This window comes from Camelus ferus, chromosome 31 (assembly GCF_009834535.1).
Source record: "Camelus ferus isolate YT-003-E chromosome 31, BCGSAC_Cfer_1.0, whole genome shotgun sequence".
Classification (NCBI taxonomy): domain Eukaryota; kingdom Metazoa; phylum Chordata; class Mammalia; order Artiodactyla; family Camelidae; genus Camelus; species Camelus ferus.
In genome coordinates this window covers 13,222,062-13,238,692 of record NC_045726.1, presented here as the reverse complement: position 1 = coordinate 13,238,692, position 16,631 = coordinate 13,222,062, and the positions used below count along the sequence as shown (strand labels likewise).

Sequence of the window (16,631 nt, the reverse complement as noted above, 5' to 3'; positions counted from 1 at the left end):
TCACTCGGTCCTGACTTCCCTCCCTTTCAAAAATCAAAAGTTCATATCACTCAGTTTCCATAGTTTTGCACACAGTCACTTCTTCCCTTCAAAGTCAGGGAAAGTTCTGTCAATTTGGTTGAAGGAGAACAGAGTTGCCGAGAGAGCATGGATGCTACTCCGGGACTGGTTGCATTGCGATAACTGCAGATATATTTTCAGAGTGTCAGGGGCTGTATAATAAAGAATTTGTTTGGTCTTCGTCTTGGTTCTGGACAGGAAGCCTCTAAAACCTTGGAATTTCCCCAGTGATAGGAGGTTCTTTATTGTTCATGTTGGGTTCCTTGGGTTCCTTAGGCTACACCCAATTCCATGCTATTAAGGCATATTTATGCTAATAAGGTGAATTTATGCTAATGAGGTGAGTTTATGCTAACGAGGTGGTCAGCCCCTGGATAGTTTCAGGATAGGGGTTGGCCACTCCAGAAAGACCACTTATGTGATTAGAAGGTTGGGGTTTGGGGCTACATGGTATCAGCCTGACCTTCCAACCTCTGGAGAAGAGGGTTAGAGATTGAATCTAATTATGTAGCCAAAGATTAAACCAATCATGCTTATATAACAAAACCCCAATAAAAATTCTGGACACACAGGCTTGATGGCACTTCCTGTTTGGTGATGCACAGCGAGGTGCCTGGAGGGTAACGTGTCCTGACGACAGGAAAGCTTCTGGTTTGGGACCCTCCCAGACCTTGTCTTATGTGTCTTTGCATTTGGCTGGTCCTGATTTGTAGTCTTTATAATAAAACTATAATCCTAAGTATTGTGTTTTCCTTAGTTCTGAGAGTCATTCTAGAGAATTATTATCAACCTGAAGGTACCGTGAGAAACCCAGAATTTGTAGCCAGTTGGTCAGAAGTGCAGGGGCCTGGGGACCCCAAAGCTTGCAGCTGGTGTCTGAAGGCAGGGTGGTCTTGTAGAGGGGACGAAGAGAGGGAGTTTTTCATTTCAGTTATTACGCTTTTCAACTCCAGAAATTCTTTTTGTTTTTAGATTTTTTAGTTTTTAAATCTATTGATATTTCCATTTTGTTCATATGTTGTTTTCTTGACTGTTTCCACATTTTCCTTTAGTTCTCTGAGCCTCTTTAAGACAGTTCTTTCAAAGTCTTTGTCTAATAGATCTGCCCTCAAGTCTTTTACAGAGACAGTTACTGTTGATTTTTTTCCCTTTGAATGGGCCATGCTTTCTTGTTTCTTTGTATGCCTTCTGATTTCATTGTTGTTGTTGTTGAAAACTGGACATTTCAATCTAATAATGTGATAACTGTGGAAACCAGATTCTCCCCTTTCCCTAAAATTTGCTGTTTCTTTTGCTATTGGTTTGTTTGTTTGTTTGTTTATATTGTTGAAGGCTGCCTCTCTGCCAAAGAGCCTCCTCAGAAGAAACTAATGTCTTCTTAGCCCTTTTCTGAGTCTGCACCTTTCCCTGAGCCCATGTGGTCACTTTCTAATTTTCCCTGGGGATACACTGTATTTTACTTTATTTTTTAATTGGCAGCTGTTAGTGGTGCCACCTCTAAAGCACACACTCACCCGGATCTTGACTGGAAAGGAAGGAACCTCAGGTCCACTCCTGTTTCTTCTCAGGGACACCAGCCAATTAAATCATCCGACTAAGGGTTTTTTCATTAATGGTCAGTTCTAGTTATTTTTTAATTCTTAGTATGGCTTCTTCTTTGGCATGAGAGTTGCTTAGGAATGTGTTTTAAATTTTCAAATATTAAGAGTTTAAAAAATTATATTTTGTTAGTAATGTCTAACATAATGATACTGTGGTGAGAAAACATGGTCTATGGGAAACTAATTGCTCAAAATTTGTTAAGCTCAAATTTTGTAAATGTTCTACATGTGCTTCTAAGTAAATACTCTATAAATGTCCATATATTAAGTTTACTTGGCATGTGATTTAAGAGCAGTGAACTGAGTTTTGCTGCTTGATCTATTGATAACTGGCAGAAGTGTGTTCAAATCTGATAGTGAATTCGCTCATTTCTCACACTGGTTTCCCTCCCTTTTTGAGGAGTCGTTAACTATTTCATCATGAGAACCATTTCTTCCTAGAACGTGCTAGAGAGAGTGCGCACGCGCACAAGGTAAGAGCAGCCGCTAGGTGGCGACATCTCTTTCTGCAGCTGGACCTGCAGGTGGACTCCAGCCCCTACGGTTACCCAACAGCACAGCCGTGGAATACACTGGAGATGGGGGTGGAGATGGGGGTGGGGGTGGGGGGGCTGGACACCAAGTCCCAGCCCCACCACTTTCTAGCTGTGTAGCAAGTTACATAACCTCGCCACGGCTGTTTCTACACCCTATAAAGTGAGAGCAATAAATGCACCTCGTCAAGATGCTGTCTTCGGGATAATGTGAGCTGATAAAGTGCTTACAACAGGCTGCCTGGCACATCATAAGTTCTTACGCTATTAGGATAATTCTGTGTAGGAAGCACTTTCTTTCTGTTCAATAAAGGAAGACATTTGAGCCCTGCTTCCTGCCCCTGCACCCCAGAGGGAGAGGGTAGAGTTAAGCATCCATTGCCCCTTGGGTCTTAGCTCATTGTTGCCCCTTCCTGCAAGGATCTTATTTTCCTTCATTCCACAAATATTTATTGAGCCTTTACTGCGTATCAGGCCCTGTGCCAGACACTGGGAATTCAACACTGAAACAAACACACTAAACCCCCTCCCTGTAAATTACCTTCGGGTAGAGCGGCCTCCCAGGGAACACAATGACTGTACAGTGTGCTAGAAGGTGGTACCCTGGGGAGAGATTAGAGCAGAGTAAGGGGGATGGAAAGTGCTGGGGAGGGAAAGCAGTGCCAGCTTTAAGGAGGTGGCCAGGTGGGCAGGGACGGCAAGTCATGGAAGGTCTGGAGACCAGTGGGACTGGAGCGGAGTGGGGTGGGGAGAGAGATCAGATGTGGTCAGAGAGCTGTGGAGTTGGGGGAGGCACATTGTGTAGGGCCCTGTAGGCCATTATAAAAACTTTGGTTCATCCTTTGAGTGAAACAGAGGAGCCAACTGGGTGGGTTTGGCCAAACAAGTGTTGTGATCTGAACTGGGTTTTTTAGGGCTGCCTTGTTGGAAAGAGACTTGGGGGTGGGGTAATTGACCACCCCCGTGGGCCCTGAACTGAGGCTTCACTGGGGTGTGAGAACCAGGAAACTCTGGGCCAATGGGTGTGGTTGGTCAGCCTAAAACAAGGAGACCAGTGTTATCAGTTGTCCTCCTTTCATAACCAACTGTATCCCCCATAATCTGCACTTTAATGTTTGGTATTTGAAACATGCACATCCTCACACAGACAGACGCAGTGTTGCGGGCCTTACATTTACATAAATGGCACTATGCTAGGAAGCTCGTATCTTTGTTAAGTATTCAACACTGTTTTTAAGATCCATCCATTTCGTTGTTCTTGTGTTTAGTTCACCGTTTCTGATGGCTGCCCAGTGCCCCCCAGCAGGCAGCTGCCACCTTTACCTTAAATAACACTGCTGAGAGCATCCTCTGTCCCTTATGGACCCAGGGAGAAATGCCCCTGGGGAACACCGGATCTGGGACACAGACAAGCTAACTAAAGTGCTGCCAGCTTGCTTCCCAGACTGGGGTCTTCACCAGGATGAGCAGTACAGAAGTGACTGTCCCCACATCATTGCCAATACAGGGGCACAAGGTAGCCGCTCTTTATTTCCATTTGCACAGGTCTGGCTCTCAGTTTCTCTCCTCTTGTTAGCCACTCGGGCTTGCCCTGTGAATCACCCACAGCCCATTTTTCTTTTGGATTTCCTTCTTCCTGCTGATTTGCAAGAATCCTTGTATAATATGTATTAATCCTTTTCCAATTTCAGTCACTGCAAATGCTCCTTTGGTCTGCCACCTGTTAGCTTTGATCGTGATGGCTGTTGGACAGAAATCCTTCCTTTGGATGCAGCTAAATCCATCCTCTCCCCTTTCCTTGCATGTGGTGCTTTTGGGGGTGGGGTTTAAAAAGTGACTAAATTTTGAGGACAATTAAGAAGGAAAAAAAAAATCTGAAGCTACGCTTAGAGTAAGATCAATATACAGAAATTATTTTCTCTAAGCTGGGCTTTGGAAAATAGCTATCTTACTTTATCTCTACTCATCAGTGACTAATTTTGGGGTTTCTTTTCATTTTATTTTTCAAGACTAAATGGTTAGGAAGGAAGGAAATCACTTGAAGTAAATTTGGTTTTCTTAAGTTTTTCTACATAAAGCTTTAAAAAAAATGAAATAGTTGATTTATGATGTGTTAGTTTCAGATGTATAGCAAAATGATTCTTTGTTCTTTTTTGGGGGGGTACATAAGTGTATTTATTTATTTATAATGGAGGTACTACGGATTGAACCCAGGACCTCGTGCATGCTAAACATACACTCTACCACGAATCTATACCCTCACCCCAAAATGATTCTTGAATCTGAATCTTAAAGAATATGAAAAAGAATATATATGTTTTTCAGGTTCTTTTCCATGATAGGTTATTACAAGATATTGAATATAGTTCCTTGTGCAATACACTAAATCCTTGTTGCTTATCTGTTTTATATATAGCAGTGTGTATATGTTAATCCCAAACCCCTAATTTATCCGAAACCCCTAATTTATCCCTCCCTCCCACCTTTTTCCCCTCTGGTAACCATAGTTTTTCTATGTCTGTGAGTCTATTTATGGTTTGTAAATAAGTTCATTTACGTCATTTTTTTTTTAGATTCCACATATAAAAGATATCATATATTTGTCTGCCTTACTTCATTTAATATGGTAATCTCTAGGTCCCTCCATGCTGCTGCAAATGGCATTATTTCATTCTTTTTTATGGCTAGTAATATTCCATTGTGATATACACACACACACACACATATATCTATATGTAAAATATAAAATAATAAAATAAAAAAATATATAAAATCTCTTTTTTATCCAGTCATCTGTCGATGGACATTTAGGTTGCTTCCATGTCTTGGCTATTGTAAATAGTGTTGCTATGAACATTGGGGTACATGTATCTTTTTGAGTTAGAGTTTTATCCAGATACATGCCCAGAAGTGGGGCTGCTGGATCATATGGTAACTCTTTTGAGTTTTTTTAAGGAAGCTCCATACTGTTCTCCATAGTGGCTGCTCTACTACATAAAGCTTTAAAACGCAACACTCCCTGCACAGAGTTCATAGGAGGGAAGGCGTGGACAGATGACCAAGAGGGAAGCCTGGGGTTCCCTCTCACCCTTCACACCGCATTGCTTGTGCTTTTAAATCTGCACAAAACTCTGTGATCCGGAGAGAAGAAAGAAGATCGAGAATAAAAGCTTTGGAAAGGAGCCTAGAGTTAGTGACTTGACAAAGAAACCAGATTTTTTTTTATGAGACTACAAATATTTATGAAATGCTATGTGCTTCGAGCTGTTTTCTTTATTGGATTAGTTATAAATATAGAAATACAAAAGTAGGCACAAGACCCGATCCATATTTAAGGGGATTCAGGGATGGGACAGACAGACCGATGGACAACAGAGCCACAGACGGTTGAAGAGGATTTTAAAATTAATTTGAACACTACGGAGAACGGCGAGGAACTTCTAGAAAATTGTTTTGCTGCCATGACCCAAATAAAGAACTTTACAAGGCTGGGAAGGGCCCACTGAACGTTCAGGTTTCTCAATCTTTTTGAATCTAAAACCTAGGTAATAAATCAAGCTTGTGCAGGTGGAGATGGACTCGGAGGAGGAGAAAGAGCTGAGTCTGGTTCTTGGAGCTGAAGTCACGTGTAATCACAGGCAAGAAGAGGATGATTCATCTTCCAAAATCGCTCACTTCCCAACTCATGAGCACGAAGACAAAAAAGGGTGAAAGGTGCTATTAAATGACCAGTTATAAACCTGGCAGAACAGCGAGAAGGGCCAGCCCAAGGATTTCCTAGAAATAATGCAGTGAAAGAGGGCGACCACGCTGGGAATTAGGAAGGCGCTCTGTCTTCCGGTGACCTGGCCACAGACCAGCTTCTCCCCCTTCTCTTTTTCTGAGGAGAAGAAAAAAATCTCCTCATTCCCTCCTTTGAGTTTCTGTATTTAAGAGAAAAGCCCGTCTTTCGTGCCCATCACTGCCATGTCCTGTGAGGAGCGTTCAGGACTTGTCTCAGGGTGGAAATCTCAAGGCCGGGCTTTCTTGTTTGGGCTCCTTGTTTGGGTCTCCGACACACAACCAACTGGCTGTTGATAGAGATGTTTAAGTGGCCGTGAAGTCTGGAGCCCGGTTGCATCCACCTGCCAAACAGGATCAAGGGTGATGGGCCGAGATGGACGGCCAAGCACCTTGGCCTCCCTGACGGGTCCTCGGCTGCCTTAATGGATGTGTTAACAGAAAGCGGCATCACTGCGTTGGGAGGGGAGCTAAGCTTGCTAAAGACAAAGGAAAAGCCGGCAGATCAACTCTCCTTCTGTAGGAGGCGGCAGATCAAGGCTGAGGCCATCAGGCTCCCAGACAAGGTGGGGCTGGGGGGACCCTTCAGGGTGGAAGGTTTCCTCCGGACAGGACAGGACGCCCCAGGCCAATCCCCATGTTAGGCTTTGGGAGAAAGGGCGCTCCTCTGTCTTTGATGACTTTTCGATAAGCAGACAGTATGTCTCCGACAGAGATGCCTGCAAATCTCTCCGTGCAAACCATTAGCATTTCAAGATCTCGGAAAAAAAAAAAAAAAAAAAAAAGATCTGCTTGTGCATTCCAGACTCATGGGGCAAATGGAAGCAGGAAAAACAAACAAAAACCCAGAACTGCTGCCTTTCAGATCTGCTAACGGGCAGCTGGTGGAAACAGGCACTTACTTCTCTTGCATCGAGTGGAATAAAATTTAGACAGCTTCAGATGCCTTAGGTGTACTTTAACGTGTTTACCCTCCGGCACAGAGGCCTGTATTTATTGCATTGCCTCAAAAGCTATTTAGTGGGTTCCCCCTTAACACCGTTATCCCCTCCTTCCTGCTGTGGGTGGCTCGGCACAGCGCTCCTGCGCACACCGCCATTTGGTTCTGCCTTCCCCGGATCGTCCCCGCGTTCAGTTTTCTTGTTCCTAACAGCTGGTCCCCTTCCCTTCCCATCTGTCTCTTCATCTATTTTCAGGTTATGGCTCGGGCCCTTCCTCCTCCACAAAACCTCTATATTCTCGAACAGCTGAGAAGGGGCAGCCCCCGATAGTTGTTAGTAACACTCAGAATGTGATTCGTATTTCTCGAAATAAGCCGATGGCTTTAAGCTTAGATCTAATCACAAAATGGTGTAATATAAGGTCAGCGTTGATTTGGCTATTTATAAGACAAAATACATAAAAGTTGGTTTGATTCATTTCTTTTTCACATGTATATATACTTTAGATATTGTTAACAGCTACTTTTAAATGATAACCAACCTTATAAATAGTAGTCTCTGAACGCCCTTTATAAATGATGAATGGTTTAACGTTACAACTTGGTAAGTATTTCTCCTTGAGCCACAGGATGCCTAGGACCCCCCCACCCCAGGGCACAGAGCAGCACTGCACTATGTGCCCATTAAATACAGCAAATGCACAGTGTGTGTACGTAGTCAGACTCAATTTATTTTACTGAATTTAGATTCAAGTTCAATTAAACATTCTAACAGGTACCAAGATTCAGACATCAGAGAAAAACCTATTTAAATCACAAGAGAGCAGCTCACACAGAGTCTACGGGCCAGCGGATGAACATCCATTTTATTGATTCTTAACACCCATCCATGTGGAGTGTGACAACATGAAGCTGCCAAATGTAGAAAGTGGAGGGACATCACAACCATCCCCCAAAATAAGTATTCTTACTTTGAATGGAAAACATCGTTCAAATAAAAAACATTTAAAGATGCTCCCTTGGTTGATACAATTTCCAACTGTAAAATCAAATCTGAGTTAGCAGAACAAAGAGATCTCCTTGATTGGTCACATCATTCACTACTGAAGGGAAAAATCAACCTAATAAAAACAATACCCTGGAAGAGAAATAAATAAATAGTTTAACTTACAGGTAGTTCTGCTGCATTGCACGTCACCACACAAAATTCTAAAGCTGATTTTTTTTTTTTTTGAAAGCTTGGAAAACACGCTTGCCTTTCTGAGTTTCTTGCTAAGTGGTGCAGGCTTCTTGTAAGGAAAAGGATCCTCCAAAGGCCTGAGTTTAAAATTCAAATACCTGTTCATCCGGAGCTTGCCCACCTGGGCGCACAGCTGTGACAACAGGTGGTGAGCAGGCGGCCTTCTGGGCCTCCAGGCGGCCAGGCCGAGCCACGGCCGCCTCTTCAGTTTACCCCCGGGGTGGGCAGCGCGGCTGAGTCTAGGGTGGAAACGGGCGTAAACCACTCGTAGCAAATCAGCCTGTACTTCTCATGTGATGTCCTTCAATGGATTGTAAAATCCTGAGAGTGTCCTCCGGAGATCTGAGGAGCAGCAGTAGGCGTCTTTCCACCAAGAGTTATTAACACACGTTTCTCTTTGCCAGGCTCTTAGCAAGTCCCCACCAGTCCAACTTCTTTTGCCTCCTATTGCTGAAAGTGTTCAGATTTTACTGCTTTCTTGGCCTGCCCTTCATGGAGATGAGTTCTTCGCTTCCTAAGTTAAGCCCATTCCTGCAGCCTCTCACCCCAGCCTGCACCTGCGTCACGGAGAGGAAATCCTGGCGGTCTTCCCGCCAGTGGTACCAGGCGGTGAAAAACTACCGAGACCTTTCCGTGACTGCAGACGTCTCAACGCAACGTAGTGAGCCCTGAACAGCATGTTTAAAATTGCTGGCGGGGGGTGGGGAGCAGTATTTTTCCTGGTTTATTAGAAAACTGATCTTGGAAAGAATCTAGAGGAAAAGATAACAAGTGAAATTCTGGTGCAAAAACAACTATTTTAAGACTGAAGTCTGGTCACTGTTCTTGCCCATCTCTTTGTGCCCACGAGTGGCAGCGACCTTCCGGAATGAAGAGGATGGGACTGTGCACCTGTTCTTGAACAGACTTTTTGTGCAGGGTCAGCAGCATCTTCTGTGAAGGGACATTTAGTTAATATTTGAGGCTCTACAGATCACACGTAGTCCCTGTTGCTTTTTATTTTTCCATCACTTTTTATTTTTTTCTTTAATGACCCTTTAAAAACTGAAACACTGTTCTCGGCTCAAGGGTCTCCTAGACTTGCCCTGTGCGGGACATGGCACCTAGCTGTGCAGAGTACAAGGCCACTGGGCCTTGGAACCCTCACCTGGGGGCTTCTTTTGGAGAGTGAGGTAGGTCCTGGCAGGGGAGTGCTCAGCCTTGGGTCCTCCGTGCTGGTCTCTACTCCGCTCCCCAAATAGTACAGAGCTGGACCAGATGAGCATCCTTGATTTAAAAAGCAGTTTTTTATAGTAGGAAGTCTTCATTAAGGCCTATTTAAATCTGAGCCTGTGCTGGCTTCTCCTTGCCTTGATTTGAAAGGCAAAATCACATACTCTAGGCATTGGGAAATTTTCATTCTGCAGGTTAGGGCCTTACTACTCCAAATGGCTGGTGGTAGAAAAGCTAGTATGTGAACTTCCTTCCTCTTCACCACTAATGCCACCCACAGCCCCAGGGCAAACCCCTCTAAGAAGTCAAGGAGAAGCAGGCCAGTTCACTCTGCCTCTGGGGCATCCATGACACAGCGCATGTGCGGCTGCGTCTTGATAAGGAACAGTGTTTACCAGGGACCGAGGGTCTAAATAGCTGGAGACCAGCATTTAAAGAAGCTGGACTTTTCGAGACACATTTGTCTCCACCCTCTCTGAAACAAGTCTTTCTACACATCAGATGCTGTAACACCACACAGCTCCTCCAAGCTGCTTTTTAAATTTGAGAGGTAAACTGTCTACCAAAAGCTTTTCCATTGTCAGAATACTCACTTTGAAGAGCAGAGTAAGAGGATCTGCATTTCTTTCATAAATTTGTAATCTTTTAAGCCATCAATATACAGTATGCCATATTTTTAAAGTAGTTAATAATCAAGATAAAAATCCAATTTTTTTCTAAATTAAATAAGGGCTTCAGAATCAGAATTCTTTCTCTCACCAGTAATTTTTTTAAAAAAGCAGCTGATGGTTCTCAAAATATACATTTGCTACCAACTAGATGAATTTAGCTGTTCTGGAGTTAGGAAATAGTGTGCACATGTGCGTGTACACACACACACACACACACACACACACACACACACACACAAAGAGTATCACCTAAAAATAATGTATGAGAATTCCCGAAGCTTCTAAACTAAATGAATAGGTGAAAAACAACCAATCACACACACATCAACCCAGTTGTCCTTTTTAGGTTTCTGTTTAAACTGTCAAACTTGTTATCCTCAAAATGTGAGCTGATTTTTTTTTTGGATGAAATTCTTCTCTTGGTCGGATTTACAGTGGAATTGCTGACACCACCTCAACCACAAGGTAATAAGGAGACTCTGTCAGGCTAAGCATGGGGTCTCCGAGGTAAAACTGCTGGACAATTGATAAGTAACAGTGGGGTGGGTACCAACTTGAAGATGGAAGAAACTGGACACAACCCAACAAGGACAAATATTCTACCGAGAAATCCTGACGTGCCTATTGGCATTACCAGCTCTGGTTCTACGAACACCGAAACCAGCGAGACCATGAATTTTCCAACTTGCTCACACACACAGTGTTCTAAGGCTGCTGAAAGATGGGGTAAAGAAAGTACCTGTGATCAGGAAAAGACAACAGTAATGGGGACTGATTTTTCTAAACGAAATGAAATGAAACACTGAATTCTGAAGTGTGTGCTTTTAAAAGTAAGAGTACAGTGTTGCCAAATTTTCTTTCATCAGCGTCTCTCTCTCTCTCTCTCTCTCACACACACACACACACACACACACACACACACACAGAGCGCTCTGGTCGTTACTTCCTATTTTTCAGGTCTCTGCACTCTCAGTTTAAAACACTGTTCCCTCCCGGTGCCAATATCTCTCTAAGTTGGATATAAATGGTTTTGGTTTTTTAAACCTGCAAAGAAAACAAATAGCAACAGCCCGGAACAGTAAGTAAAACTAAACAGCACCTCTTCAGGTTAGTGCTTTCAGGACAGAGGGAGAAAGAGGATTTCAATTCAGTCAGTTGGTGTTTGGTTCTGCGAAAGCACCCCCGCGGTCCCACCCTGCTGGCAGAAAGCAGCCTTGGCATTTCCCTCCAGTGTCAGAGTGTTTTTTGGCAGACGTCCTATGCAGCAAAAATGAAGTGATTTTCCCTTTTCCTACTCCTCAATTTAAAGCCGCACACAGAACGGCTAAACGCAGTACTTCTAGGGCAGCACAGTTTACGAACAATGGATTTTGTTTTTGTTTCAGGGAAACCAAAAGGGAAAAGGAAAACCACCACCACATGAGAAGGAAGAGGAGAAACCCTGAGGCAAAAATGGCTTTTCCTTTAGAGTCTTCCGGGGGCTGTGAGTCCGGTTCACAAGGTACCCGCGATCTTCTGGGAGGGCAGGCCCTCCTCCAGCCAGAGGGTGGTGGTCGTGCCGCTGCGGGGGCCCCGCCTGTGGATGCGCCGCAGCCGCAGCAGGTAGAGGAGGATGGCAAGCAGGACCACCAGGAAGCAGCCGGAGAACAGGTAGTGATTGTACACGAAGGAGAAGCCCCGCCAGTGCGCGTGGCTGGCCCGGAAGGTCTCCTGCTGGATGTCTCTGCCCACAGGGGAACAAGAGCAGACGGAAGGACTCACTCATCAGGCAGGAAGTGTGCTGAAACGGTGCCCAGGACATTGGGGAGGGGGGCTGGTTTAGGACTCGGATCTGCAGACAGAAGCTGTAACTCAGCCTCTGAGGCTGTGTCCTCATCTCTAAACACAGGAGGATGTGGCCCAGCAGAGGGCTGTTGTAAGTGCGAACAAGATAACACGCGAAAGTGTATTTGTAAGTCTGTAGCTGTTACCGTCATAATAATGTGGGTAACAAAACACAGAAAAATTTAGAACTGTGAGGGTGTCACTAATACACAGAAGCCAATGTGGAACCAAACCACGTGTCTGTGATCAGTAACACCCACTACTCACAATTTTTGCAGTTAACCCAGCTAAACCTATTGCTGGGAGATGCTTAATTAAATAAGGGGGAAAAACCCACAAAAACAGCTAATACTTCACTTATTAGTAAACCAGGATTCTTATGTTGGGGGGGGGTCAACTGACAACTGGGTCTGTGAACTTGACTGGGAAAAAAGGCACATGCTCTTTTCCCAGTCTCTGACTGTAAAGCAGTATTTCCACTGAATGCAGACAAAAACTGTCGTAGCATCAGCAAGACTTGTGCCTTTGTTTCTAGTGACACTCATGATCTCTTACATCACACTGTGGTGTTCTGCAGATGCCTCAAAATATCACGGCTAGGCATCACTATGCTGAAACCACAGAAAGCATGAATTCTGTTGCCGGGCCTTGTTGTTTAATGTGCTGATAAAGAACATATATTAGTATATCACAAATTTGTCTTCTGTAATATTTTGATAAATGTACTGCAGTACAATGGCTTCCTCTGCAACCTATATATTTACATGTATTAAAAACAAGATTTTGAGACGGAGTCCAAGGCCTGAAGGTTAAGAACCCCAGAATGAACCCTTCTGTGCAGAGGCTAGGGAACAGACAGTTGAGAATAATCAAACACTTCGGTGCCGCATATGCTGGGGTGGTGGGAAGGGAGGAGGCACTGCTGGGGGAGACCAAGTCAGGCTTCACCGACTCTCCCATTCCGCCCACGGCCAGCGCTAACAGCGCCTCAAGCACCCGCACCCACCACCGCCCGCGATGCCTCAGATACAGAGAATCGTCTTCCGTTTGATTCTCGTTACCAAATTCCTAGCCGTACCTCAAGGGTAAAAAGCGGGTCCTGTAGAGGATTGCTCCGAGGGTCCACTGAACCTCCTTGTCATAAACTTGCAAGGCTGTCTTTAAACTTCTGTAGTTGATGGGAAACGAGAAGCCCCTATGGAACACCTCAAACATCCAGGCAGATTTGAAGCACTGATACCTACGAATAGCATACATGTGAGTGGGACTGATTCACTGGTCAAAACACACGTACGCAAGTTGGCCTTGTGCTCTGTGACCAACATGGGTGCACAGGCTTCAGGAGGCCGACGCTCTGAGAGCCAAACTGTTTGCATTCCAGGCTGATTTGCTTAGTTTATGCCCCTTGTCCCACACCATCCACCTGTCAAAATCAATTCGCTCATAAAACTTGGTCCAAGTATAATTTAATGTGTGGCAAGAGAGATTTTTTTTCCCCTCAGGCCTTCCATCACTTAGTCAATTCAGTATGGAATAAATGCTGGGCAAGTTCCAGCTTCTCTGGACCTCAGTTTATCATAAAATGAGAAGACACGAGGGTCCTTTTCTACTCTGACAGTCTATGATTCTAAAAATTTATCAGATGCTTGCTTTTTGGCAAAGCACTGGGCTAAGCAAGTAATAAGATATAATAAATAATAAGACAGTCAGTGTACTTAAATGACTTAGAATGAAAGAGGATTTTCTCTAAAAGCAATCAAATAACTATAAAATGACGCACAACATGATAAATGCCACAGATATAATGAGTGCTCCAAAGATGCAGAGACAGGGAGTCTGGTTGAGCAGACAGAGGAAGACTCAGAAGGGACAGCATCTGACCTCTGACCTCGGGGCAGGACAGCAACAGGCAAAGGGCAATTCCAAGTGGAGGGACAGCAAAACCGAGCAAAGAACAGTGACATATGTTTGGGTGTGAGTATTTGCCGTCCGTTTGAAAGGAGCCCAGGGTAGATGGGAGGGGGAGGGACTGACCGGGATAAACAGGCAGGTCGGGGCCGGGGGCCCAGGCTGAGAGGTGGTCCAAGACTTACTTGAGCCTGTGGAGGTCGGCGTGAGAGGCATACAGTCCTCGGTCGAAGCGTTCCCGCAAGACCGACCACTTTGTTGCACAATAATCCTGAAAGAAATTTCACCCCCCAAAAATCATCAGTAAAGGGTTATTAAATTTTGTTTTCATTTTAAAGTGTTTACCAGATTGCTATCCATAAACAACACATCCTTCCACTTAGGGAAACACAAGCTTAACTTACTTACGTGTCCCATGAAGATGAGACACACAAACGCTCAGTGCATACCTACTGATTAGCAAAGGCAATGCTTGTTCTTTGTCTTAAAATGAGGCCAAACTTTTTGTTAAAGAGAGTTTCACTGCCCACAACCAGCCTCTTCAAAACTGCTCAGTTTCTGCCTCCGTGACTGCACGTGACGGGCACAGACTTTCGGAAAAGAAGAGCGGTGCTTCAGCAAGTTCAGATGAACGTCTGTGTCTGCGGCTGCCAGGCTCTGGGGGCACCAAAGATGGTTCCGGAAGGCTCTGTCTTTAAGAGCAGGGACAGCGATGCCACCTCTTCCTGAAGTTATTTGTAATGACATTGCCGTCAGTCGCTGGTATTCACTGAACACTGTGCCAGAATCTTTTTTTTAAATGGAGGTACTGGAGATTGAACCCAGGACCTCAGGCATGCTAAGCACGTGCTCCACCACAGAGCTGCAGAACAGCCCTGGCGCCTTTCCTGAATGTCACGCTTAAAGCAACCCCTTGACATGGCTACTATTCTGGCCTCTATTTAAAGGATGAAGACGCTGAGGCTCAGAGAGGCCGTGAAAGTTGCCACAGGGAACACGGAGACCAGCACTCAGCCTGGGGGAGGGGGTGAGGACGGGCACAGCAGGCAGAGGAAAGAGCACGGATGGAGACCCGGCGGGAGGCAGCGCGGACGGGAGGGAAATAATAAGAGCATAAAGAGCCAGGTGGGGAGATGAGGTACCGGGCGGGGAGGACAGGCTAAGATATTTGAAATTCATCCTGGAAGCCACAGGAAGCTGCTGAAGACTTGAAATGGGAGACCAGGTGGCTGTGATGGGGTTTCAGACAGAACACTGGGAGCGGTGCAGAGGGTGAACGAGGGAAGGAAGACCAACTGGGAGCAGGCTCCTGCAACTGTGCAGGTGACAGACAGAGGCCAGGCCCAGGGCAGTGAGGGCAGGTGGGACAACGAGGCTGCGAGGAGCACTGTCAGGTCATAATTACAGTGAAATGTAAAGGACCAGAGTCTGGGAGCCACCGAAGGCCAGTGCAGCTCACGGAGTGGGGGCAGAAGTCGGCTCGCAGAGGACTTTTTGCTTCTGCTCTATTTCTCTCGCCCAGGCAAGGGGACAGGACTCCCAGGGAGCTGCACCGCAGCCGTCCGCCCTCCACCGTGCCTTCCCGTGCCCGGGGCCCCGTTGCCGTCCGCACCGGCCTCCCCAGGACACGCGGGGGAGATGTTTCCTTGCAGGTTACCTTCGCGGCTCTGGTAAACGCAGCGGCGCTGTAGTCTCCCCCCATCCGCAACACATCCTCCGTGCAGTAATAGAATTCAGAAAAGCCGTAGAATTCGCTGTTCTGGAAGTGAATAGGGGGCTGGTAGACCCCATTGAGGGAGGTCTGCGTCTCGTTCGTTTTGTTCATGAAAGGCTGGATGGTCTCTCGACACAGGTCAAAGTCCCCTGTTCCCCGCAGGAACAGCGTCTGACCGTTTTGCTGGATTTCATCTTTAATGTCCAGGGGCAGGCAGGGGTCCAGGTATGGAGTATCAGGAGTCAGCCCAGTCTGTTTCCCCAGGAGCCTACAGGACAAGGAGAAACTTCAACATGAGACCGACAGAAAATTGTGTGAAGTGGCTGTAACTCAGCGTTTGTCAAACTCTGCCCTGTGGAACACAAAAGGGTTCCTGGGAATATTCAGTTAGGAAAACACGGACTCCAGCCCTTCTTGAAGATTCATGACAGGCACCTGCACACAGAAGACACCTTAACAGGGTCCAGGGACTCTACGACCTGGTCAGATTGCCCCGTGCTTCCCATGCCCTGTGTCACAGCCTGGCACCTATGGCCACTGAGGGTCCATGGTTAGTATATTTCTCCTGCTCACTGCAGTTGAATGCCACCCACTGGGTTGTTCCCAGCTCTGTTTTTGCCACTGGTGCTTGTGATTTTAATTATAAATGGGTGAAGCATGACTGTGAAAAGAAGTTGCTGGTCCTGTGAAAGCTAGGTTAGATGCCTTAGAAAAATGTGATAAAAGCAAACTGCTAGAAAACTGCTGTCAAATTAGGTGTTAGCAAGACAAAAAATAAAAAGTTGGCAAAATTAGTAAAAAATCTAGGAGGAATTGGTATCAAACTGCTTCACAGATGTCTTTACATCCTTGGTATTCTTTAAAGAAAGTCAAAATGACCTTAAGACGAGTAGGTGCAGTGCATGATGGAGACACGACGGATGTAGCCCAAGACTTGAGTCCAGAGCAGAAGGTTAGCAAATGAATGCAAAAGTTGAAACAAAACGCTTGAGCTTTGATTCTATTCTTATGATTCTCTGTTTTAACTGATTTTTTTTAAGTTAACTAACTATTGATCCTAACTGCTGTAGGTAAGTTTCTCTTGTGCCGCAGGCCCTGAGAAGTCCCACAGAAAGAGAACTGTGTTCACTGAACGCACTGTGCTCACT

The 16,631-nt window shown here is 45.3% G+C and overlaps 1 protein-coding gene across 2 annotated transcripts in view; it reads right to left on the bottom strand.

Annotated features, from left to right (window-relative positions):
- Nucleotides 1–7,623: 7,623 nt before the first annotated feature.
- The window catches only part of ENTPD4 (ectonucleoside triphosphate diphosphohydrolase 4), a 29,594-nt gene continuing 20,586 nt past the window's right edge, over nt 7,624–16,631 (bottom strand). For both annotated transcript variants that reach the window (XM_032471197.1, XM_032471196.1), the window contains exons 10-13: nt 15,427–15,751; nt 13,955–14,040; nt 12,940–13,101; nt 7,624–11,760 (exon numbers count right to left, since the gene is read on the bottom strand). In XM_032471197.1, the coding sequence (XP_032327088.1) occupies nt 11,532–11,760; nt 12,940–13,101; nt 13,955–14,040; nt 15,427–15,751 (802 nt within the window). In that variant the 3' untranslated portion in view covers nt 7,624–11,531. The remainder of the gene's footprint in view (nt 11,761–12,939; nt 13,102–13,954; nt 14,041–15,426; nt 15,752–16,631) is intronic.